At 40.7% G+C, this 27,021-nt stretch overlaps 1 protein-coding gene across 3 annotated transcripts in view; it reads right to left on the bottom strand.

Annotated features, from left to right (window-relative positions):
- ARHGAP21 (Rho GTPase activating protein 21) overlaps positions 1-26,072 on the bottom strand; it is a 113,224-nt gene extending 87,152 nt beyond the window's left edge. Inside the window, exons 1-2 of one of the 3 annotated variants that reach the window (XM_059841799.1) lie at positions 25,834-26,072; positions 24,260-24,578 (exon numbers count right to left, since the gene is read on the bottom strand). In XM_059841799.1, coding sequence (XP_059697782.1) covers positions 24,260-24,346 — 87 coding nt within the window. In that variant the 5' untranslated portion in view covers positions 24,347-24,578; positions 25,834-26,072. Of the gene's footprint in view, positions 1-24,259; positions 24,641-24,670; positions 24,818-25,833 lie in introns of those variants that run through there. The other 2 variants (XM_059841789.1, XM_059841806.1) reach the window with 2 other exon arrangements.
- Positions 26,073-27,021: the final 949 nt, after the last annotated feature.

The following is a 27,021-nucleotide window of genomic DNA, read 5'->3' as shown; positions in this document are numbered from 1 at the left end:
TCTCTGTTTCAGCGAACAATCCAAATCCAAACAAAACCTGACTTTTTACTAGCTTTAGCTATAGGAAAGTATCATTTTCACGTTATCCCATAAAAATGAATACACTCAAATATACTTTGATTCCTCAAACTGCACTCTAGTAAAGCAGCTGCCAATCTTTAGAAATGCAAGCAAGCTTCTAACACTGTTCTATTTAAGAAATGCACAGCCAAGTTTAGTGAGGACTGAGTAAGAAATAAAACCCATATGTACTTTTGTGCAAAGCATACTTCTGTCACACCATTAAGCACTTGGTAACATTTACAGAGTTAACGAGACCAAGCTCCCGAGAATATCTAAGTTTACTGAAGCTATCATCACTGCTACCTACCAGTTCAATGTCTCTCAAGAGCAGATCACTTGCTTTGCACCTGCAAGTTCCTGGGTGGCAAATGTACTGCTCCTGTGGAAATTCCTGTTTGTCCAATCCAGTGTCCACGCAACTATACCAGTATTGTTTCAGTGTCCACTTGCTCCACTATCTTAGTTTTTATGCTAGCAGAGGATTAAAACAGCAAAATCTAGCAAAAAATTTACAAAAGTCTATTTGTCAAATGCATTTTAGATCACATTAGTACTATTCACCTGGTTATTTTACATCATCTCTAGTCTAATACAAAATGCAATGTGACTTAATTTGAAATGTCTCTGTATGGAAATTTTTCATGTCCAAGCAAAACATAGAAAGAAAATACTGCAATGCTTATTCCTACCATAATGCACTACCCACCATCACTTATTTGTCCCCACGAAAACAATAACTATAAGATACATTACCAGTTGTTTCTAGGTTACCTCTGAATCTCTAGCAGGTCTTCCTCCTTTTTTTTTTTTTTTTTTTTAAACACCCAGCAATGATGGTAAAAGCATCTATATTGAATCACATCAAATGTAATGGCTTTGGTATCAACAACACACATTTTTTTTTACAGAAGGCTTTTCACTTACAGTATTAGTGATCCTGTCTGAACACACATGGGTTCACAACTGGCTTGAGCACCACAGGAAGAATTCTAACAGGGACTTCCTGCTGTCTTTCCATTCTTCACTACACTGCAGTGCCATGCAATCAGCTCGGCCATTTTCTGATCCCAGCACAAAGCCAGAACTAAGTTACTTGCCAGCTTAAGACAGGGCTTCAGAATCCTAAAATTTCCATTGTAATAAAATAGAATCCCTACATACATTAATCCCTATAGAAACACACAGGAAAATACAGTCTTATCTCTAGTGATTACAGAGAAAATCTTTTCAATTTATTGGGACATTTATTTAGATAGGAAATGTATTATAATACATTTAAGTCTTCTCAATAATCTAGCAGTCTCTAAATACAAGGCTAGGATAAAACTCATCAACAATTGTGACCACACTTGAAGCACCTTCACTTACAGCCCAATACCCTCTTATTGAGACCAGGGGGTGCTCAGAAGGCTGAACTGTTTGTTCAGAGAACCGCCTTCCTTAAAGACAATCCCAGAAAGCAACACCCATGTCACTCCAGACAGTGCCAGCCTGATCACAACACACACATATTCCTGCTTTCTCTGCATTCAGGCTTTAGAAGAAAACCAGAATTAAAAAATATTACTGTTGGTGAACTCAAGAACTATTGAAATATTAGGACATTTTCAATAAAATCCTCCTATTTCTGTTAGAACAGTATGTTCTCGGTACTTGACTACATGGTCTGCTTCAAAGCACAACTCTGATACATAGAGAATAACAGCAGAATTGTCCTTCAACACGAAGTACAAATTTTGAAGTTAACATAGCCTCACCTAACTGGCAATCAGAACAGCTGAGCTCTTCCTGAGCGAGCTAAAATGAGAAAAATAAAATCTTCATTAAAATAAAATTACTAGAGCACGTGTGAAGCAACGTGAGTTTATCAGCTAGCAAAATAATCACATTTGCTTCCTCTCCCTTCCTTTTCCCTCAGCTAGAAGGCAGTCCACCAGTGAAATAAGAAAGGGACTGTACTGAGCTCTCAGTCAGAAAGGTAAGCTCTAACTTCAGAAAGCAGAAGTCTAATCTCAACTACAACAAAAAATTTCCGAACATTTATTTCACTTAACTAGTTCACTGAATGAACTAAAAACCAAAAAACAAACCCAGAAAATCAGTTTGGGCATGCTGGAAAACATTTAGCATAGTATTATTGATGTTATTTTTCAGAGAACATCCTTATTTTGCTATTCTTAACACACAGGGTTGGTTTTTTTTTTTCATGAACAACAAAGATATGTTTTTATTAAATGATAACTTACCCTTACAGATTGGATATCTCTATAGTGTTAAACTTTACCATCTGCACTATCAGAGTCAAAACACTTCAAACTCAGCAGAAGTTCTTCAAGGTGTTAGACTTCAGAATGACAATTTTAGAATTGCTCTCCCAAAATTCAAGTAACAATCAGTCATTGTACATATGTTCTAAAAACCCTAGGAAAAAACACTTCTACACTCCTTAATACCTTCCTGTAGGTCTCCCATAGAGCAAGAACCCTAAGCTCCCAGAGCAAACCTTTTTAAGGCTGCTGCACCCCAGCTGGCAAGGCCTATGATGCTAAACACCCTCCTTGGCCACTTCACCTCCAAACCAAGAGAGATCTCAAAGTACCCTTCACAGAAGCCTTTCCAAAAACCTTTCTCCTTTTCCCATCTGTCGTGTCAAATGTAAAGCTCGAGTAGAACTCCCTCTTTGTTAATGTTACACAAATGCTACAGAGGAAGGTGCCCTGTAGAAACATTATTTACACTGAGTTACTCAGTGCAGTCTGAAATCCTTTGCCAGCACATTTTTTCCTGCAGATGCATGGGCAGGGGACATAGAGTCTAAGATACTGGATTACTAATGAGAAACATTTTTCACACCTGCACCTCTACTTTCCTTCTGTAGGATGGTAAAGTGTAAATATAACAGCTAACATATGCTACAAATAAAGCTACTCTGGGCTAGGTTTTCAAATCTGTCAGGCAACTTGTTGTATTGATTACAGGCAACATAATGCAGTACAGAGTCCTGTCACACTCAAGCTACAGAACCCAGCAGAGAAACAAGTATCACCACTTGTCACTCCCAAGAGAAGAAGAGTTAAATAAAAACAGCTTGTTAACTAATACAGCTTGGTGACTTATGCCTAGCTTTCTCTTCTGACTGTCCCCAAATTTTGAACTTGCACAGTGCCAGAGGCTTGTCTAGTACTTGATGAAGCTTCCATGCACTTGAATGAAGATGCGGTACATCAAACAAACAACAAAAATCAAACAACCCTGTTACCTGTACTAAAAAAAAAATTGAGTTTAGACTCTATAACCATGCTTCCATATGCTGCGTTTTCAGAGGCTTAAACTCTGGTCTTTTTTAAAAAACTTCAAAGATTGATCTCTATAATATCTAGTAATCTCTCTAGGCAATTTACATAACTGGAAGAGATTCAAAAATTCATATTTCCCTTCAGTTTTTCCGTAATTTTTTCTATTAGGAACAAGCCCAGTTTTGCATGAACAGTGCTATCAGATCAGTCATGTGACACAATCTGAAACTAACTTTCATGACTTCCATTCTTTTTTGTTTTATAAAATATGTGGACTTGATCAAAGCTCTTCCTCACCATTGTGCAAATTTCCATCTCTTCTCAAAAGTCTTCATTCACCCAAAGGTATATTTACTTGGAAGAAAATACCCTTTAAAAGTAGCTAGCGAATTTTCCAGGGAGCTTTGGAATTCTAAGAAGGCTTCAGGTTTATTTTAGAAACAAATTAAACATATCAAGTTGCTACATGAGTAGTAGAACTGACTTTGGTCTCATACGCCTTGTAACTCCCCCTCATCGTCTTTCGTCCTGCCAGATCCCCTGTAAGGAAAAGAATGGTTTTTTGGCAGTCACACATGTTCTGACTGGCCACAACAGCTCCCCCACATCACCTGCAGTGCAAGGTATTAACCAGGGCTTCGCTTCCATCTACCTACTGCGTGACTGAATTTCCAGGCACTTCATTATCTCTGAGACCATCTTCCTGCCTTGAAATTTGACCAAAATTGGCCATGGACCTTCAAGAGCAACTGCAGAGCAACCAACAGATGGGCAGACTGATGCCGTGAACAAAAGAAATCAGATTCAAGAATTTTTACTTCTTTGCTCCATTACAACACTTGCTTCTGACACTATCTTTTGCCTGAAGAAAACAAGCCTTGCATTTTCACCTGTAGTGCCTTCTGCTACTTCAGCATGCAATTATCCTACAGAAATGCAGATATTGTGATCTTTTCATCAAAAGTAAAAGAAGAAACTTACAGAATCGTAAGCTAGCACTTTTAATACATTTTGACCTTAAAATGCTTATATACATTCTTAAGGAAAAAAAATAATAACGGAAAATTAAGTAATCAGAAATGTTCTCAGCAAAAAATCATGAGTACAAATGGAACAATAAACTGGGTTTTTTCCTGATCAACACACATTTTCCAATAGATTAAACTGTACTTTCCTCATTTTTTGTATGTCTGTAGAGCTAAAGATAATTTTTTTCTTTAGCAAGAAGTTCAAATTCAGAAAACAAAGGCAGAGCAAAGGTAGTGTTGCACTTCTCTTAACAGGGTATAGCTCCAGGTCTAAGCATCTAGTTAGGAAATTCAAAACGGTGAGATACAGACCAGACAGATGCTAATAGCAGCATTATGTTGAAGAAAGGAGTACATCTGAAATCCCAGGGTTTTTTACAGTTCAGACAACATAATGTATTTTCAGATGCAATGTGAAAAATCACTATGTAAAATTACTGCAATGCACGTGTAAATGATCCAAGGTGCAGAGAAGCCAGATGTCTGAATTCTTCTGTATGTAACAGGCAAATTAGCTGTGGCACAAAAGAGACTTGACACAATACTTAATAATTCTTTCATAAATGGAATTTAAAACCTTTTTATTTCTTAACCACAGGATAAAAGGAACTTTTATAACAAAAACACACAGTATGCAAAACACTACTGTAGCACTGGCAAAGACCTGCTTTTCGTCAACTAGAAGCACTGCCCCATTACATTTACAGAGGAAGTCAATAGCTTCACCCTCTGGCCTCAACATTTCAATTACACTGTGAACCCAGGGTAATTTTTACTGCTTACCACTAAAGGGAAATACACTGATTGCAAAAAACCACAGAACTCAACACATGCAGCTCTGTGGGGATGGTATCTAAGTAGATCTTAGTAATGATGTGTCGCTTTGAATTACAGTCTTAAACCTCACTATGCTGGTGGCACAATTCATCATTCCAAAACTCTAAGAAAACTCTGAGAGGTTAAGACAAAGAGAATATCTGCTTCCCTAAATGCAGGAAGCATCTTAAAAACCAGAAGTTTGCTCATATTAGCACATTACTATTCGTCAGCACAGAAAGTCCAACTAATAGTAAGTTTCACTTTCCACATGATCTCTCAAGCATACATGACATTTCTAGAAGTGATGGGCTTGGCCAGCCTAACAGCTTACTGTGTGCCCCTTCAGTGAACCACTTCACCAGAGACTACTAAGAATGCCTCCAGAAGTGCAGCCTGGCCTCAGAGGAGAATGGAGAAAAGCTTCCTGCCTATGAACTAGAAGGAATAGGTTTCTGAGAAATGCTATCTTTACTCAATTCATAACAGAAAACCAATAAATAAAAAGCCTCACCTGGAGCTAATTCTAGAAGGAAGGACTTATTCTGATTTAGTCAGCAGGGAATGGAGATACATTCCCCTAATTTCTGAACCAATAGAATAACTTTGTTTTCCTTTCAGCTTTCTATAGAGGAGAAAGCTGTGCAAAATCTTTTTTAAGCTTAAAAATATTTTTGGGTATTTGCTATTAATGAAAGGGTATAAGCAGAGCCACACCAAAACTCTGGCCAATAGGGTTCCATCCCACCAAGTCAAGAGCTACTCCCAAGTCTATCACCAACCATGCACATAACAAATAGTCACATAACTAATGTTATTTGGAGATCAGTAATAACATCCATTGATCTCAGTAATAAATAAAGACCAAGCAAGGTGGCTGTGGTACAATGGCCTAAATCCTAACTCCACCATTTCCTTCAGATTTATCACTCTCAGAAATCCATCTTTTCTACTCCTTATTCCCAGGATCTTGACAGAGAGAATTATTTACACTAAGAAGTTAAAGCACAATGAAAAATAAATACAAAGGGTTTCCAAGAACTGAGTTTAAAACACAATCTCTGGAATTCCCCAGCGTAAGGATAAAGAAAGAAAGAAAACTCTAGAAAGCGAATTTGTACCTTCATTTTTCCTGAGCGCTGAACCTGAAAAAATCTGTTAATACTGGAAACACATAGACAAAATAGTCCTAAGAAAGTCAACCTGATTCCCATTTTCTTCACCGAAATTTTATCCTGCAAAGTCAGGCAATAAAGAGGAACTGTAAATTTGACCAAATCATTACCCTAGTAAAAACCCATGCTGGATGATGAAAAGCCACATCCTCTGCAGTCATCTCACAGAAGTTCTTGAGACAGGCTTAAAACCAAGATCCGTCATTTGTTTGTTTTCTTTCTTATCCCCAAAACACCCTTATCTCTAAAACAAACTAATCCAAAATAAGACAACTTCACTGAGCTTTACGTTATACTGAAAATATAATCTTCATCAGGCATTATACAGGTGGTACTCGGGGTGGAGGAAGGAAAAAAAGCTCCACACCAGTGTTTTGCATTGAATCTAATTCTGATTTTTTTAAAAATGTCTGTAGGCATGGACAGGTGTCCTTTTCATCACATAACTCCATTAAGAAACACCTCGCTTTTATTAGAAAGGACATGCCAGTAAGACTTTTTACAACGTAGCAATGATTTTCTTCCAAGAAAAAGTGACAAACACATAGCCCTAATCACAGACACTGGAGACTGCCGATTAAAATGCTGCTGCGGTCTTCACACAGTGAAGTCCCACAAGTCTCCAAAGAGGAAGGTTCCAGGACCTCTCACAAGCTGTTCCAATGTTTAACCACCCTAAACAGTCATTTTTTTCTCCTTGTGTTCACCTGGAGCTTCCCTTACTACACCCATTTTCTCATCCCTTCCCTTTCAAGAGGCTGAAGGCCCCCATCCAGCTGCCCCCTCAGCCTTCCCTGCTTCAGGCTGAGCAAAGCTGGGGTCAGTGGCCTCCTGTCCAGGCAGGCACTCCAGGCCCTGAACGCCCTCCCTCTCTCCAGTTTGTCATGTCCCACAGAGAGGGCCAAACACTGGGCATGGTCTTCTGGGAAGAACACAACAGCAAACAGATTGGGAATGCCACCAACACAATGTTCAGAGATTACAGAGTACAAATGCTTACAAACATTGTGAACAGTATGGCCAAACAGATATGCTACACAAGCACAACAACAACCATTACACCAGCAGCACTACTTACACTGATATTAATTTCTTTTCCTCCTCACTGAAGTGTCGGATCAATGACCTCCAGAACTGCAAAATCAGCATGGAATTCCCTGGCCTTTCTTAAGTCTTCTACTCATTTAAGTCTTGCCACACACTAAATGGAAAGAAACCCCAGCAATGGAGGAAGTAACAGTTCAGTAGGAAGAGGAGAGGATAAGGGATGAGAGAGGGCATAAAGTGGTCCTTATTTTTAAGATGCTTGGCAGGTGTGATTGACAACAAAAAAAGGCACACATGAACATGAATAATCAGTCACACATTAAAAACTTACCTCTGTACTGAATACTAAGCACAAAGTACATCAATGAGCAACAGATTCCCTGTCTAAACAAGCTGGATAGAATAAAGGGTCAAGGATTTTATTATTTTTTAACTGAAAAGTTCAGCACTACAGTGCAGAAGGAATTAAAAAGGTAAAAAATTCCCACTCTCAGGACTCCTAGCAAATATGGAATAAACGTACTAGTGCTTAAAATCTCAAAGAAACCTTTAATAACTAAAGATACAAACAACCTGAGACAGAAATTCAGGTGCACAAACCCAGGATATGGTACATAAACCCACCCAAGCCAGTGTACTCCAACAGACTGAAAAACTCTTCAGCCACCAACACATTCTCTGTATGAAAAAGAACACACCACACAAAATGTCATCGAAAAGTTTGAGACAGTCTGTGAGAGCTACATTCAAAGTCTGAAATTAATGTGCCACTGAAACTTAATGAAATTACCATTTCAAGAAAAATATACCATTTTAACAAGCAAGTCCTAAATCAATCACAACATATCAGGTATCAGACTGCTGTTAGTACTCAGGGGTGCACTACTATTACAGCCAAAAAATCCTAGGAAACAAGTCATAGAAAATTACAACATTCAAAAAGAAATTAAAGAAAAACAACATAGCTGAATGTGTGGAATAGAGGAAAAAAGCAACACACTAGCAGAAACCAAGAAACAAGCAGGAGGTTTATCAGTGGAAAACTACAGGTTGACTATTCATTATATAACAAACGAAGTCACATGACTTTCTGAGTTGCTTATATTTCTGCAGAAAGTCTGCCCTGTGTCACCACAACCTTCTTTCAGCCAGCAGCAGGTCTTGACCCTTAACAAAGATTTCACCCAATATCATATTAAGCTCACAGTATATCTTAGGAATGTATTTTACCAGTCTTGTTCCAAGTGTAAGTACACATACTGTGACCCATCAATCATGAATTACTACACATGTGCCCAGCTTCTTATTACCTAAGTGACAGTAATCAGCCTGTGCAAAAATATTTGACTCTCTTCTAGAGGCTTTTGCTTTCATTTTTAACTATGTCTGTAAAAAGACAATGTATTCCCTAACTTTGTCTTTCAAGTGAGAAATTATTTTTTAAAAAAATCACCATTCAGCAACTTCAGGTCTAATGGCAGAAGTTCCATGACCTGGGTGTGTTTGCACAAAATATCACGTGTCAAACAACGATAGGAGACCTGCACCCCACTAAGATGCAGCAAGACAAAGACAGCACAACTTACCAAAATACTTTCAACCAGATTTAAAAAATGACATCAAAAATTCTAAACTGACATCAACAGTAGCTAAAAATTACTTAACTGCAGGAATACAAGCTCTTGTTTCAGTTTTATTTAACAGTCCTTTTCCAAAGATCTTCACTGCTTTTCTTATCAAATTTACACCCTAGCTTTCAAATTATGTCATATGATGAAACAGATTAATCATCTAATGAAATTTCCTCTTCTATGCATTTAAATTCGCCTGTACAAGTTCCTGGCCAACAGCCTGTAAGGGCTTTGCCTTGTACAAGACCAGTTCAGAAGAATTATGTTATTCACAAAAAAATATGCAATAAAATATTTTTTTTATTAATAATTTTATTAACATCATAGCAGAACACAAGCAATCCAGTAAGTTTCCAGAATGTGCTAACAGCTCCTTTCTGGAACTGGTGACTGTTATTCCAAAAAGGAACAGGCAATACTAAACCTAGTATTTACAGAAAAGGAAGAATTCTTGGGAAGGGGGATGAAGTTCAGGGGCCACCTTAGCTACAGTGACTGTGAACAACAAGGTTCAGGATCCTGAGAGCAGAGAGCAAAGCCACATAACAGACTCACAGCCCTGGACTTCCACAGAACAGAACTGCTCACTGATCAGTTTGGAAGAATTTCAGAGGAGGCTGTCCTGGAGAAGAGTCTGGGAGAGCTGGTTGATTTTCATGGATCTCCTCCTACAAGCTCAAGAATAGTCCTTACCAGTGTGCAAAGAATCAAGCAAAGGTGGCAGGAGGCCTGCATGGACAAGCAAGAAGATTCTGGCTGAGCTCTGATGAAAAAGGGAGTGTACAAGGATCACAAGCATAATCCAGGTGATCCAGAAGAAACAAAGATACTGTCTGAGCATGCAGTGATAGGGGTTAGGAAAGCTAAAGCCCACGGGAAAGACAAAACCCACCTGGATTTTCATCTGGTATCAGACATGAAAGGCAACAAGAAAGGCTTCCAAACGTACAAAGGACAATAAGGTAGATTTATCAAGAATAAAACATAATTAATCAGCCTGATGGCCGTTTGTAAAGAGTTGGCTGGCTTGATAGATGAGAGTAGCAGGTATTTTTTTACCTTGACATCAGGAGGGTTTTTGACACTGTCTCTTATTATGTTCTTATGGACAAACTAATGAAGTATGGGGCAGATAAAAAAGAACAGTGAACTGAACTGGAAATTAAAGATGTTATGAACAACAGGAAGAGATCCAGAGGGAGACCAAGTATGAAATTAAAAAAACCAGAACAAACTGAAATAGAGGAAAATCCATAATAATATCACTACCATCACCCTAAATTTTACTCTAAGCATGATAAAACACTGAAACATATTGCCAGAAAAGCTGCTGAGTCTCCATACTTGTGTCAAAACCAGCCTAGACACCATCCTGGACAACAGCCTCCTCCAGTTTACTGAACTGAATGACCTTCAGAAGTGCCTTCCAACCTCAATGATTCACTGATACTGTGGAAACTGGTTTTTAATCTGTGCTTTATCTTCAGTAGTGAGAAAGCATTTTACAGCAGATACACAAATTGGAGCTGCAGGCAAATCAGGTTTAGACCATTTTTGGTGAAGTGCTACATTCTAGCTCAAATCCCTAATATCCCCTACCTGTTCATGTCCAATGCAGTCTGCAATACCCTCTGCAAACATGCACATAGGACTCTCAATGTAAGTACAAAAGCGTATCCATTCCTCTGGCTTCAGCAACCACTTTCACAATTATAACATATAATCACATGTGTATATGGAAGGAAGTAGGAAACAGAAGAACAAGAACCTCAAAATTGCTCTCAGAGGGCCAGAAACTCGCAAGTCATAGATCTAACACTGAAGAGAGACTGCTGCAGGTATAGCGGTGGTTTCCAGGCTCCAGGCAAAATCCTGTGGTAGATTCAGAAAAGAAAACCACACCAGGAAGACAAAATTCTCTTAAAACAGGCAAAGTCTGCTACTGCTGGAAGGAGACACTAGATGAAGTATAATTATACTTTAGTCCATGACTTGCTACAGAAAGATGCTCATGAATTTCTTTTAGTTTTGCTTTTGTTTTTTTTTTTTTAGATTAAATTTACATTTTTAAAAATCACAACTTGTACTACTTTTACCACAAAGAGTCTTATCTGCCTGGTTTTGGAGACATAGCTACAACACTTTCAAGCTGCACACATTCAAAAAAGCAGGCTTCATTCTTCACAGATTTCCTTTAAACAGACAAGCTTTCTCACCCTCTAAATTTGAGCAAGAATAAAGGAGTTGTAAAAAAAGACAAACATTTTGTTCCTGAAACAAATGTATCTTACTTCCACTGAGCTTAGCTTCAATATACAGTTATTTTTACATTCTTCATATTTTCACATTGTGATTTCATATATAACAGCATGTCAGGTTTCCTATAGCATGTATGGTCTTGCATTATACAAAGAATAAAGTATTTGTAGGCTTTTTTCTCTAACAAGTGAAGAAATGTTAGTTGCTTGGGATATTTTTACTTAAATCTGCCACTGATCTCTCCAAAAGAAGGTTTAAAGAAAGTATACAATTCAAGTAATTTATTCATATTCTGGCACATAATACAAAAAGCAGTCAGCACTAAAGAACAGAATAGGCACAAGTGATTTTGAAAGAAAGATTTTTTTCCAAAGGCTCATTATTAGAACCACTGATCCAAAGCCTGCTGAAGTCCAGAACCATCTCCAGCTGAAAAGACTTATACAGGCTATTTATGAAGTATGAATAAATGTAGTTTTCCCCCTTTTTTAATATTTTAAACTAGACCAAATACTTTTTTTCACTGATTATTAAAAAAACTTTTATTAACATAAACAACACAAGATGTCCTCTGACATATTTTTAATCATTTCTGAAATCATCTAACCTAAATCTGCACTGAAGAATAAAAAATAGTCTGGACTTCAACCATTTAAAACAATAAATACAATGGAACTTCTCAGAACTCATTGGAACACAAAGTACAAAACAGTATAATGGAAAAGTAAAACCTCTAGTGCCACTTTGTAACAGCCATTTGTAAATAAGGTAACAGAGAAAAACAGGCTTGTGAAATAATGTGCACATAGGCCAGAACAGCCTTATTAAGCAGTAAGAATAAACTGGAAGATCCTTCTCTAGTGAGTCATTCCAAAATACAACTAGTTATATTTCTTTCCCAAATTAGAAGTGTCTTTGCAAAAAAGAAATCAAGTTCCACAAAAAACAATTGCACCATGGGATAAAGAATACAAAGAAGGACAACTATGGTTCCTCATGCCTTGAAAAGGTTAGCAACATTCAATTCAGGACATATTCTTGTAATCCAGCCTTTTCACTCAGAAAAGTAGGGAAGACTAGAGGCACTTTCCAAGGAATGAAAGCTCAAGGTATCTTGGGTCCTAAGCAGGAAAGAGAAATCTGCCAGACCAGATTATCCAAGTGGGGGAAGTCACCACAGTATTAACTGAATTTAAGGTCAAGTCACTTCCACAAATCCTGATTTTAATCTTACACATAATGACTTCCCCTTAACTCGTTTGGTAGAATTAATGGTTTGAATTTTTAAAAAATCCAATAATTAAAAGAAAAAAAAACCCAAACAAACCACCATCCACACAGCAACACACCACCAAAAGACATACCAAATAACCACAAACAAAAAAACCTCCCACACTAAAACATCACTTTTATTTACTTTTTTGGCACTATTCAAAATAAGATTGTGGTGTTTGTGCTTGACTTCCCTTACAGCAGACAGAGAACCTAACACAAAAAAATCTGGGTTCCAAACTTCTCATCCCATTGTGAACTGCAAAGCAGCTTATAGACAACCCTTACATCACTTACTGATATTGCATCATCCAAACTTTAAGCCATTAAATGATGGCCATGAAATGTATAAAGGTTAACATGCTGAGGGAGTTGCAAGGAGAAAATCTTTTTCCCAAATAAACTGACACTGGGATAGTGTGAAAAACAGGCATCACTGAATTCTTAACTGAATACAAGTTTTTTTCCTACGTTTATCCAAGTCTACGATTTAAATGAAACAAGGAAAAAATGATTCTCCACAGACAAACTTACCAGTGAGGACTGTTTACCCTGAACACGCCTTGCTGAGTAACTGTCTAGTATTACCACTGTCTCTACTCACTTGTATTAAAGAATTTAGTTTCTCAGTCATGAATCACTGATTACAAGACCAGAAACCATCTTAGCCACAGATGCCTTTTAACATTTTAGATCTAGTTTCAAAAATAGTTTTTGGGGGTGGAGGTTATTTGTCTACTCACCCACAAAAGACAAAAATCCCAACTCAACAGAACTATTTTTGTGGCCATCTCATTTCCCAGTTGTTTAGATAGAAGTTTAGCTTTTTTTTATCTTACCTTATGGACAACTGATTTTCAGGACTCGTGAAGGGGAGAAGTTTCATTCTGCCAGATGGAGCTGCTCCCTCCAGTCCTTTCCCTATCCCTACATCACCCAGTCCCATTCCCCTGGAGCTATGTAGCTTGCTGTGTAGCCTCTGAAAGTGCTATTTCCCTCCCTTAAGCTGTAGAAATAGAGTGAAAGAGAAGTAACTATTCCACAACAAGCAGAAGTCCCAGCAGCATCATTCACCACAAAAGGAGAAAGGAGTTTTCCACAGGATTTAAGTGGTTTACTGAGTTTGCTGCTGCAATAAAACTTGTAATCAAAAATTAAGTCCTGCAATATAATGCAGTCCACTAAAAAGGTGGCACAGAAAACTATTCTACAGGCAAAAAAAGCACTTGTTTGACAGCAAACGAGTAGAAAAGAAATAAAAGTATGACAGCATATGTAACTTGTGTGTACAATCCTCAGTCACCTTGAGCTCTCCTTTATCTAGTGGGGGGGTGGAGAAGAGATGGAGTAAACACAAAAGCAGGCAATGGTGCATTTCATTTAGCTTATTAAAACCGGAGAACATTAAACCCATATGATGCAACAACTTTAACAAAACCAAGTAAAACCAAAGACGTAAGTTTGGTATCTTCAAGAAGCAAAAATAGGCCCAGTTCTGAATATTTGAAAAACTCCATTTCCTGTTGCTGATCACCAACAGCTGCCTTGTTTCACCAGGCTTGGTACAGAAACTCCTGAAAGCAGAAGGAATCCTGATGAGCTATTACGGAATCAGCAATGTAACACGTAAGAACACCTGTAGATCAGATCAAAAACTCAACTAGCCCAGCTCTAACAGTGACTAAATGCTGATAGCTGTGAATAATTAGGAAAGAACACAAAAATAAGCATCACTAGACTATCCTCCCAGATTTAATTATTCACAAATCCATAATTCATTCCACGACAAGGGTACAGAGTAACTCTAAAAGCGTTGCTCTTTCAGAAATATACCCAGACTACACACACGCTTTTAGCTTTCATAATATTAAGGAGCGGAGTAACAAGTTTTAATTAATTTTTATGCAAAGGACCATCTCCTTTTGCTTGATCTCACCCCACCATGCTCGTCTGACACCGCAACGTTCTTGGTGCAGATAGTAAAGAGCTGATCCATAGAAATTCAAGATGAAAACGGAGAAAGCTACAAAATATCAAGATCAGCTGTCTCTAGTCACCTCTTTCCCAAACTGCCAAGTCCTAGCTTCTGTTTTTAGTTTTGATACAGAAACAACTCCATATATTCGATTATCATAGTTAGCCTTTCTCCACAGCTTTTCCAGCTCTACTATATTGTTTCTGAGACAGGGAAAAATGGACAGAGATGGGACCCAAACACATCAGCTCCAAGTGTATTATGGATTTATATACTGAGGCTTAACAGAGAACATGTCCAGAATTATCAGGAAATGGATGACCATTCACTCTTTTGACCAACACCAAGCATTAAAGTGCTGTTTCATCCTTGCAGTTACCTACCAGAACATTTAAGATTTCACCCATGAGCTCCTGGTTAATCATTACCTCTCAGCATTTTATATGTGACATAATACTTTGGCACTTAACGCATATTTTATAGCAACTAGTGCTGAAGAAAGTCCTTGAGCATTTCTGCACAGACAACTCATCTTCACTAATCTGAACAATTATCAGCAGGCAAAAGTTCTCTACAAAGAAAGATAACATAAGAAGCACTTCTACCTCTCCATTGCCATTAAATTCATGAAAACAGCAGACAGTTACCAGACCTGTTTAGATACACAGCTGAATCATAGCCTCAGTCACAGTGCAAATGGAGAGAAAATTACTTAAAACTATCTACAGTTTTGAACTCACATTAAAAAATCACCTAAAGGGCATAGGCTACAAAATGCTATTTGTATTGGCCAGCTTCCATTATGACCAACATGACATTTCATAACACCTTCATACAGAAAAAGCCCTTTGTTGCACAGACTCAGCTACAGGGACCATTTTGGTTCTGTATGCAGTATTTTTAAAAAGCAAGAATACCACTTGTTTTAAAAAAATTAAAATGCCATCAAAAGAGATACAAGCAATGAGCTCATAAAATCACCTCCATGACACCAGGATCAGAATACCAGCCTGCCAAACTACTAACTGATACTGAATTACTCAGCATCTGATTCAGATACAAAGATTGCAACGAATACTGAAGGTTGTTTATGTTCACTTGTTTCACTCTTCCAAATTCCATATTATTGGTAATTAGGCAAGATGGGAAACTTTAATACCCTCAGAGCAGCACACAATCTATTCATTCTTTTTTCCTTAAGAAAAGAAAGATCATGTTTAAATCCCACCTCAAAAGCAGCTTCAAAGCAACTTCTCCAGCATATTTTAAAATATAACTAAAGCATACAGAAAATGTGAGACCGTATGTAGATAGATGCATATAAAAACAGTGTAAGTACAGAGAATGGAGCAGAAGGCCTAAAAAATTGATTACTCGAGGCAAAGTTTACTTATTCACCTTTTACCATGATGATTGAGGATAATAAAATTTTAAAATGCATGCAAGAAGGAACAAGTCAAATTTTACAGCCATTGATGAGTAAGAAAATGTTTGCGGCTCTACATGGGAATGCTTTTCACTGCAGTCACAGGCTCCCTATTAAAGTTGCATCAAAATTAGAAGAAAAGCACAACAACAAAGCATGAAGTGCAATGGGACAGCTTGTTCCATGAAAACTGCAGCATTTCTTTTGGAGATAACCCTAAACTGATTTTTATCTTACAAAAAAACAGGATAGAGCCCACAGGTAAGAAGAGTCACCTGCTTGAGGAGCACATACTGGACCTGCTGCTTCTTTTGCTGAACAAAAAAAGACAAAACCAAAATGTTTCAGTTCTCAATTCTGGCATCAAAAGCAAATTTTGATTGCTTTGTATGCTCCTAAAAACACTGACTGACCTCTAGCCCTCTTAAACACTATAGAACTGAAGACATACACATTTAAACATGTCTAAACCACCAGAGACATTAATGAAAGAATTGTATTTAAGCATCTGTCAAGCTGCTTAGGAAAGCAACCTCTTCCACATTCTATTATATCTGGACAGACCTGAACAAGTTATAATGCCGTATTTTTCTCAAAAGTAACTGGAATTATGTTATAGTTTTGAAATCCATATGACTTTAGTTCCATAAACTAGTTTTTGAACAACACCTCTCCCTGTGCAGTTTCCCAATATAAAACTGCAACTTAAGCTGTAGATTGAGCTCCGTTTTAGTTTTCAAAATTGAGTAGTTCACCTCAATGCTGTGAATGTATCACTGAGCAGACTGTACCTATCTGCCACAAGCCAAGTGATCTGTAAGGGCTTCCTGAGAGTTCAAAGATTCTCTTTTAGCTCACCCCATGGACAGAACAAGTTGTAACCAAGACTCTATTCACCTCAAAGTTTTAAACCACATCAGCATTTAAATCTTAGTCTTTTCTGCCCTTGCACTTAGACTAAGAGAATTACACAGATATATTCAACACTAACATTTCAGGAAATTTAAGATTTGACTTTTTAAACCTTTTTTATTACAGGATTGTTCACTCTCTTATGTCTTGAACTTCGCAACACAAAAAGCCCCAAATATTTGGATGCAGAACTTAACTAGAAGAGAACAAAATACAGTCCTTTAAAGGGTGAGTGGTTTGCAAAGAATTTTTAATAAGAAATAGTATTTCATCAAAGTGTAAAGAGATATACATACATACAAATAGGAGGGCACACTGCTATTTAAATTAGGCAAAAAAAAAAACAAAAACCAAAACAAACTCCCAAAAATAACCACAAACCCCACAAAGCAGCCAACTAAAAAAAAAACAAAAACCCACAGCAAACAAACAAAAACCAAACTCTCCACACAAACTCAGGTTTCTCTTTTCAACCTATTTGTACCAACTGCAACTGTTACTCAGAAACATTTAAAATTTCTCTCCTCATTACAGTTTATACGGTTTTCTATTGATTTCTTGTCCCTGGCCCTTCAAATAGACAAATCTAAACCTCAACATTTAAAATATGAAGATTATGTTATCTAGGAAACTTAGTGATGCCAGTACAAGATTACTCCCTACAGCATATTTGCTAGTGCTTAATGCAGTCCATACTGTGTGTCCTAACACATTATGCAAATGAGAGACACATGAAAGAAAATGTCTATCTCAGAGTGCCCCCCTACACCAGCAGACAATCTGTAATTAGCCATGTCCTCTAAGGAGGCACCTCATTCACTCTCACCAAAGCAGCAGCTGCTGGCAAATGGAAATTAAGAATTTTAGAACAAAAATAAGCCTACTACCTACGGTCCCAAAGGTATATACTCAGAGTAGCAAGCCAGAGTCAAAATCTAAACAGCTGTTTGTGTTTTTCCAGAATGCCCACACAGAACCTCTCATGCCCAGCATCAAATATTTACTAAAGTGATTTGTATCAGGGTCTCTCTAACTGGCTGGAGAGAGCAACAGCAACAGATCCCAAGGCCTCATTAAAACACTTATCTACAAGTTCTCAGTGCAAAAATCTAGAACAGAAAATATAAAGCAGTAACACTTTCTGTTGAACACAATTCCCTAGCATACAGAACAACAGGGTACACCAATTGAGAAAAATGCAGTGGTTCCAGCCCCCCAGCACAGAGATGCAGGGAACAAAGCATACAGTTGTGCCTAATCTTTACCATCCTATGCCCAAGTGATCCAATCACTAAACTCTAGTTTCACCTCCCCAGAAGAGCTCCAACAGCAGTCATCAAACAATAAGTTCAGAAAATTGTTTCCCCGTTACCAAAGTAAACAAGAAAACAGGGAGAAGCCAGAATTCCCATCTAACTAATGTAAATGAAAAATGCATTTCACCATGGTAAAAAAAACCCAAAAACTAAAACCCATACGGAAGAAAAACAAACACTCAACAAAAAAAGAAAAAACACACCACCAGATGAAGCCTTCCCATTAAATAACCTTTATGTACCCAGGAACTGTATACATAAAACAGCTTAATCCCACCTTGCAACTCCAAGATTAGGCACTTTCAAGTTTACAAGATGTGTCAGGCCTCTGATATGAACACAATCAAAGCCTGCTTGATGTCACTGCTCCTACGCATTATACTTATACTGTGAGTGCCTACTACTGGGTGATGGGCAAAAAATACCCTGGAGTGTCTTTGTAAAAAATTAAAAATTACAAGACATAAGGATTTGGACAGCAGAAAAGTACAATAATCTACACTTCATATTATAAACAGGCAAAGTGTTACAAGATTTCTGTAGAAAGAAATCAATCTGACCAGACAGCATAACTCACATCCACTGTCTGAGTACTATGCTTAGCATAACATATTTTTAGTATATATCCATTATCTATTGTGGCAAGCAAATGCTTCCTCTGTAGCAAGGCCCTAAATTCAAGGTTTTGACGAGATCATAGGTTCTGACAGCTTCCACAATCATGGAATTGTATCTAACAGCCCACCAGACTGACTTCTGGAGTACTGTCAATTCAGATTGTTTCAATGTAGTTTAGAAGCCTCAACATTTACACCAGGGCTAACTCATGCTTTTTTAAAAACAATTATTCCTGTTAACCACATTCAAAAAAACAATTAATCTCGTTTTAATTTAACACCATTGCATATTTTTTTATATCTGCTTCCTATTCTATGCAATTTAGCACACAAACAACTGCAAAGAAGAGTAGCATTCAACCTCTGAATGCTAGAAAACTGCAATTTTTTTCTTCCATTTGTAATCAGAGAAAAAAACCAAAACAGCAGCTACAAAGCACCAGTAGATATTCCTAACAGCTTAGCCTAACACTGCTACTTAGACTTACTTGGAAAGGTAATTTTTTTCTCTTAGTAAGGCTCACAGGTTGTACATGTTTATATTATAATCATCATTTACACAGCCACATACGCATGTAGTCACAAAATTAAAGAAAAATATACCAGCTTTTAGTCTTTTCAGAGTCCATGCTGTTCAGTTATGATTTGGTTATCCCCTTCCAGTAAGACATTTTCAAAGATACAAGAGAGAAAAGATCACAAATGCATACAAGTGTGTGAGTACAAGTGTGTGAGATGAAATAGCTCCTCTTCCCCAGCTGTTCTCTCAATTGTTTTTGCATGTAAGTAAATACAAATTATATTAAATAATATGTCTGAAGTAGCAGACGTTATTTTTGCATCTTAATAAAAATCATTAAAAATAGCTTATACAGATAAAGTCAACTTAGTGCTTTGATGTTTGTCAAACCTGTTAAGGAAAGAAGTTCAGTTGTATAATGCATATACTGCATGCAGTAAGAGCGGTTATTTCATGTGGACACAGTTCAAGATACTTTCAGTCCATTGCACTTCTCTTGCCAAAGTATTTTTTTTTTCAGACAACTATACCAAAGTGGCACAATCAACAAAGCTGTGTAACTGGAAAGCAAGAAGTCACCTTAGAAAAACACATTAAACGCAGCTACATCAGAAGGCAGATACCTTCATTTTCTTGAAGGAACTACTTCCTGCTCCACATTGTCACTTATCAAATATGTAACATTTCTTCGTGGAAGAGGTTTATGTTTTGTCAAATTATCCTAGGCTTACGCTGAGAGAGCAGAAGTCAGCATTATGCTTGCATGATTAAACAGGATTTGACTCAAGCTTTTTGAACAGTTGCAACCAAAACCCCAAGAAAGGCTAGTATTTATAATGAATTTATTAAATGGAAGCTTTGTGCAGAATTCTCTATCACCCTAAGTAATGTACACTTTTAACAATCAGTATTGTGTACTATTAGACATATAAAATTTTATAAATGAATTTTTCTAATTCTGATCTTTAACATTATGATTATATCTTCCAGCCTCTGAGTATCAGGCATAGAAAAATCATCAATACCCAGCAACAGAGTTCTAGAACAGTTCACATGTATACAGGCACAATTAGAAAGACTGACATTCTGCTCTGATAGTAGAGAGACGTAACACCTGGGAAATTTCACCACTTGAAATTTACCGAAGTCATCCCAACTGGGTTGTTGAAATAGTAAGCGATCTATTCATTATTGTTAGCTAGTAGCCAAATGATTTTCTATTTTTAGTGCCATCATTGCCCTTCTCTGGTTCCTGACCTAGCACATGCTTGTCTTCAGTTTATGCAGTTGCACTCTCTCTGGTAGGGTGTAGGAGTAAGAATATTGTGGGTTTTTTTCTTCTCTGAAATTGAAGAGTTGTGATTACAAAGCAAGAACTGATCCTGATCAACTGCTCTTTTTTTTTTTTAACAGAAGTCTTTGGAAATGTATTCCTAACTTTCAACAAATACAGAAGCACTTGGGAATCACTAAAGACCATTCACTATTCCTAACAACTCATTTGCTAAGCAAAACAAAAACATGTAACCAAACCAAAAGAAAACTATCAGTCTTAATAAAATTATTTGATAAAGTATTTTTAGTGTTCATTTTATTATTCCTAAACTGAGGACATAGTATTGTTAAGAATTAAATTCGGCTTTTAAGGCCACACACACTGTGCTTAACATTTTCTTAAACTGCATTTAATATTCAGAATGTACTTTTAATATAGATTAAAAGTAAACTATACCACAAAGAGACACAGTACTTCTTTAAACACAAAACAATAGGAACTGAAAAGCAAAAAAAAAAAATTTAAAAAAGAAAGCACTTTTTGCTTTGCCTTTCTAGGCAAAGGATGGGAAATTAAATTTACACTAACGAAGACAACACTTCCAGCCTCAAATCAGGATAGACCTGTAGGTGGGATGTTGTGACTGAAGCAGTACTGCCTGTACCTCAGCAGGGCTCAAAACTCTACAGCAAAATACTGCTACAACCTGACAGAACAGAGATAGCCAACGCTTATTAATCTAAAAGCCAGAAAGAACACGCTCTCACTTATCAGTCCTTAGGAACATAAGCCCTGCAATTCTTCCATTTGTAAATGTGTGTCAGATTTCAAACAGAATGGCAAACAGCCCTGAGAGTCCCTGGCCCTCTCTGCCAGCTCCCCCAGGAGCCCAGAATACGTGACCTGTCCCTTTGAACAGGCGCTCCATGTTCAGACGGAGCCTGCAAGCCTGAATGTGCAATCTTTGTTCGCAACAATCGTTTCAGTGAAGGGGCTCTGTACCGAGAAACACCACCAGGTACAGTGTCAAGTGAAAACAAACAAACAAAAAAAGTGAAAATAAAAATAGAAAACATAGCAAGGCGTGACCAAACAGAACTTAATATCAGAGTAGGCAGGTGTCCAAAACAAAACACAATTATCAACCAACATACATGGCATCCAGAGGACTCAAATTGCATGTCCTCTATTCTCCTACCTGTGTACACAAAGACCCATAGAAGCACCACTTCTCAAACATTCCCTTTCTTAGTCTGACCACTGATCCTGAAGACAGAGCACAAGTTTTTCAGTTCTTGCTCAAACCTTGATGACTACAGTTGTGCACTTCCAAAAACTTAAACTGATTTAAAGTCCTAATTTCTGTTACAACTCCCTTGACTGTGGTAAACAACAGCTATGCCTGGAGTCTTCCTCGTGACAGCCTGTTGTGTGCATATCTAGACCTAAGTATTAAATGTAGATTACTTAATTACTGCATTATAATGCAAACACCATATGGGATCCATTGTCCCAAAAACATTAATCATTTCCCAAAATTGCTAATACCTTGCACATCAGTATTGGAGTACTAGAAATCCCTACCACTGCAGCAATTTTTTTGAAACCTGAAGTCCCTTTTTATAGTAATTGTTTTTCATTAAAGGTGTTTTCTGATCTTTTAAACAGAAAAGCCATTTTTACTGTTCAACACAAACATGAGAGACTTCAATTAAAGGGATTTGTTCACATATAGCACATGAAGCACTGTACAGTAACTATTACATCAAACGAACAGAGCAGATGTCAAGCCACAAAATCTCACTCTCTGGGCATTTTACACAAATCTATGAAAGTAAAGTTCTAAGAAAACAAACTGCACTTTAAAACATGGAGTAATATTACAAGAAGGCAATTGAGAACGCACTGCAACCTTGAGCAGACATTCACCAGGGCTGTCTAAGTTCAAGTGAAGATTACATCAGGCCTGCTGTGATTAAGGCAATCACAGGTCCCAGCACATGTTTTCTACCAGTTACATTTTAACTCCAACATGTAAGTACCTGGCAAAATTACTGGCAGAGCAGTCCATTTTGCAATTCCACGCCTATTAGTAGTCCCCAATTAGACAGCTTTAACACGATGAGCTCCAATAGTGCCACAGGCCTTGTTAAGGCTTACCGCCACAGGGAGAGGTAGATCATTACAAGGGCCAGTGCCAAAGACCAGAAGTTTCAATGTTACAGAATTAAAAAGCAGATGTTAATTTTTACCCTTAGACATGCAGTTTTCTCCTTCTTCCCACACTACCTGAACAGTACTGAAGACAGGTTCTCCAAACATGGCACTGTTTTTCAGCTGTATTTTATCACAAAGTCTTAACATCTTCTATGCTCTTACCTACGACTGATTTTATCCTCATGTAACCCACCTGGCTTTAAGAGACTGTGGGAACCTCTTAACTGAGGTGATAGCAGAAAGGAAAATCTCACAATACCATATGTGACCCTTCCAAACCAAGGCAAAAGGGTGAATTCAAGATAGCAGTGAACTCAAACTCAGTGTCCTAAGGCAGAAAAAAATCACACAAAATAAAAAACCACAACCAAACCAAAAATCACCCACACTTTTAAATTAAAGTTCTGTATGCCTAAAAATCACTCAATTGTATTTCAACTTCAGCAAACAAAAGCGGGAATATCTACATAAAGGGCATATATTTCACAGCCCTGTGTGGATTTAAATCAGCATTTTCTTCAGCACAACATACATACTTTAATTCTGAGATACAAAAATCAAGCTTGTCTTTGTAAGTAAAGTTTAAGACAAATCCGAAAACAAATCTACTGAAGCTGTTATTTTGTTGAATCTAGAGTTAATAGTTGTTTCAGAGACATTACTATTAATAGGGAGCACAGAAGGATCAGACACGGTTCTGTGTTAAAAACTTTGTCTTGCAAGTCAAAACACGCAATGGTGCCACCATAGGGCATGCTATTAAGTTTCTGAACTAAACACACAGAGGATCGTTCCAGCAACAAATGCTATGGCTAGAAATATCCTTAATATAAGCGGCTGCGGACAGACAGGAAAGTGGCGAGCACTGGGTACAAGCAGACAGAGGCCAGACCCTTATTTCTACTGAAAATCACCACGACAGAAATGTGACAGGAGCGAAGCCGTACTCCCGAGCGCCCAGCGAAGCGCTCCTCCAGGACGGGCAGGTTGGGCGTGGGAGCGACACGCCACGCTCTGCCCTAGGGGCCGGGGGGGGGGGCGAGAGGCCCAGGGGGCGGCCCCGGGGAAACCTCCGTCCCGAGGGCGAGGGCGGCGGCGGCTCCGCGGGGCGGGAAGCGGAGCCGCCGCCCGGCCCGTGAGGCAGCGAAGGCGCCGCCGCCTCCCGGCCCGGGAGCGGTGCCCCGAGTGCGCGGCGAGCGCTCGGCCGGGCGGCTGCCTCCCCTCCGCTGCTGGGGAACCGCACCACTCCCAGTGTCCAACTCCCAGCAACTCCGGGGCGGGCGGGCAGGAAGAGTGGGAGGGAGGGAGAGCGGGAGGGAGCGGCCATTAAGCCCGCTCCAGCCAAGCCGTTCCCCGCGGCGGGAGGCGGCCGCCCGGCCCGGCCCGCGCCCCGCCCGCCTCTGCCGTTCCTACCTGGCCGCCGGCACCGCTGCCGCCGCCCGGGGGGGGTTCGTTGTCTCCATCTCCGTCGGGTGGCCCCGCTGCCCACCGGGTCGCCATTATTTCATTCCTGGTTACAAAGGAGGCGCAAATCCTCTGGAGCCCACATCGGGGAAGGGAAGGGACGGGAGGAGGGAACCAACGCCAGAGCCACTCGCGCACACCAGGCGAGGCTCGGCCAGCCCAGCCCCGCCGCCGGGGGACGGGTCGGCCCCTTCACGCGGTTGCCATAGGGAAGAGCACCGGAACGACCCTGGGCTTCAGCTACGCTCCCCGGCTGCTGCCTTCATGGCTGGAGGAGGAGAGAGAGCAGATGTGTCAGTCCTCGGCGCGCGGACGCCGCCGCCTCCGCCGCCCGTCCCTTGTTAGGCTAATTGCACCCACTCCGTCATCTTCCTCTTCCTCCGGCTCCTCCTATCCAGAGCCCCAGCCGCGGGGAGGAGAGGGCAAGCGGGGAGAGGCGGGAGGCGTCCGATCCTTCCTACTTCACTACACGCCGCCGGAGGGAGCGAGGACGGAGCAGCAGCGCTGTCCGGGCAGCCCCGGCCGGCGGGGGCGGTAGGGCCGCTCCCCGCCTCGGCCCAGCCGAACTTTGATCAACTGGTGGACGAAGAGGACGAGACCGGGGGCCGAGGGGCCGCTCGCTCTATGGGCCGGGCGGAAGCCGCCGCTAGCTCACAATTCCCGCCCCGGCTGAATCCAGCGGCGTGCTGGGGCGGGGGACGGCAGCAGAAAGCGCACAAGCCCCGATGAAGAAGTGGCAACAAAAGATCCTCCGACAGCAGCGAGGCCGTGCCGAGCTTTTGTCTCTTACGCGGGTCTGCCCCGCTCGCAGGCCGCTCCCTCCCCCCGTCTACGTAGCCGGAGCCGTTCGCGATCAGACCACTGCGCCCCACGCCCCGCCCGCGCCCCTCCCTCGGGCCTCCCCCCGCACAGACGTTGCTTCGCTTCGACAGCGGCAGCCGGCGGTCGCTGCGGCCCCGCCGGCGGCAATTAGGGCGTCTCGGCGCTGGGGCCATCGCGCCGTGCCAGCTGCGCCCCCCTCCCCCGGCTCCTCCCAGGGCTCCCCGGGCTACCTGGGCACTAGCCCGGGTTCGGCGAGGGGGGAGCGGCGGGGCACTCCAGCTAGCGCCCTCCCGAAGGCACAGGGTTCTTCGCGGCTGTGCCGCCTCGCCTGTGCCGCTTACCGCTATCGCTTCCCTGGGCCCTCGCACGGCCCCCCTTCTGCCCCGACCCACTACAGCCCATCTCCGAGCAGGCCCCGGTGCAGTCCCAGCGCCGTAGCCGCAGGCGGCCCCCTCCCTCACAAGAACAGGGGTGACCATCGCCCCCAGCCCGCCGGGTCGGCAACGTGACCCCGCGAAGGGCGGCGGCGCCGCCTCTCGGCCCTCCAGCCAGCACCTCTTCCTCGGCGGCCCGCGGGACTCCTGCCCCTGCCCCGCCGTTCCCGGCGCTGGTGGCTCCCGCTGCCTCTGCTACTTGGGGAGCATGTCCCCTTCCCCTGCCTCCCGACTGGCGGTTTCTCTTCCCTCCAAAAATCCACCCACCTTCTCAGACGGCACCGAGAGGGCAGGAACGGGCTCCCGGCTGCCGTCCAGGGCACCCGCCCTGCGGCTGGGGAGCGCAGAGCCCCGCCGGCCCCCGCCCGCCAGCGCGGCCTGGGGCGGCGGCGTTTGTTAACGCTTCCCTGGGCGTTTTCGGGGGGTGATCACACAGCAACGATCTCAGACTTTCCGCCCTAACGCAGGATTTGGTTCTTCTGCAGCCAGCTCCACCTGCACCTGGCTTCGGGAGGACCGAGACCGCCCCCGCCTCTCGGCTGGCTTCGGACGGTCTCGGCCGAAGCCGCGCCTGAGCCCGTGGCGGGGGGGCGAACTTGGTTTTGTTGTAGCCACGAAGGCGGTAAACGCAGACATTTTCTATACTTTATCATCATCGGAGTATGTGATTTGAAATTTCTTTTCCGTTTTTAGGATGGTGTTTTCCAGCCTGGATGTTGGACAAGTGTGGCAGGAAACAAAGAAAAACAAAGCATTTGCAAGAATTGTTAAAGAATTGAGTGAAACGAAGGGTTGTGTCTAGTTTGTGTTCTGAAAACAATAGTAATGTTTTGGGTTGTGGTTTTTGAACTGTGCTACCCTTGCCCATGAGATATCAATCTCTGTAAAGAGGTACCTGTCCTGGTTATCCATCAGCAACTTGTGTTGTCAGCAGTACTGGTATCCAGAGAACTGAAGAACAAGCTTATTTCCGGTAGCTGGAGGAAAAGTCTCAAGACCCATATGCTAATTATTGTCAACCAAGGTCACATCTGCTGAGTTTAAAAGGGTGTTACAACTCACAGCCTTTCACACTGATTCAGGTGCTTGCCTGCAACACTGCACGTTGCTGTGGATCTCATAAGGCACACACACATAAAAATATATAGTTTAAAATGTGTGATAGTTTCTGAATTTGGGTTGCTCATAAATTTCTGGTGTTAAAGACTACTTTGTGGCTGAACCTGACCTGGACCAGAGATTACATACACGTATTTTGAATAAGCATAATGCTCTGCATCTGGCAATCTACAGGAAGGTTCTCCCAGCTCACCATCCTACAACCTTAAAAGATTTATTTGCCATCCAGACCCAGAGAAAACTGTTATAATATTGTTTGCACAATGGTTGTCAAGAAGTTGAAAAGACCAGAATTAAAATCACTTGAGATTTTTGAAGAGTGGAGAAGGGAAACAG

The sequence above is a fragment of the Haemorhous mexicanus genome, chromosome 1 (assembly GCF_027477595.1).
Source record: "Haemorhous mexicanus isolate bHaeMex1 chromosome 1, bHaeMex1.pri, whole genome shotgun sequence".
Lineage (NCBI taxonomy): Eukaryota > Metazoa > Chordata > Aves > Passeriformes > Fringillidae > Haemorhous > Haemorhous mexicanus.
The sequence above is the reverse complement of the archived record's forward strand: the minus strand, read 5'-3'. Positions and strand labels throughout refer to the sequence as shown.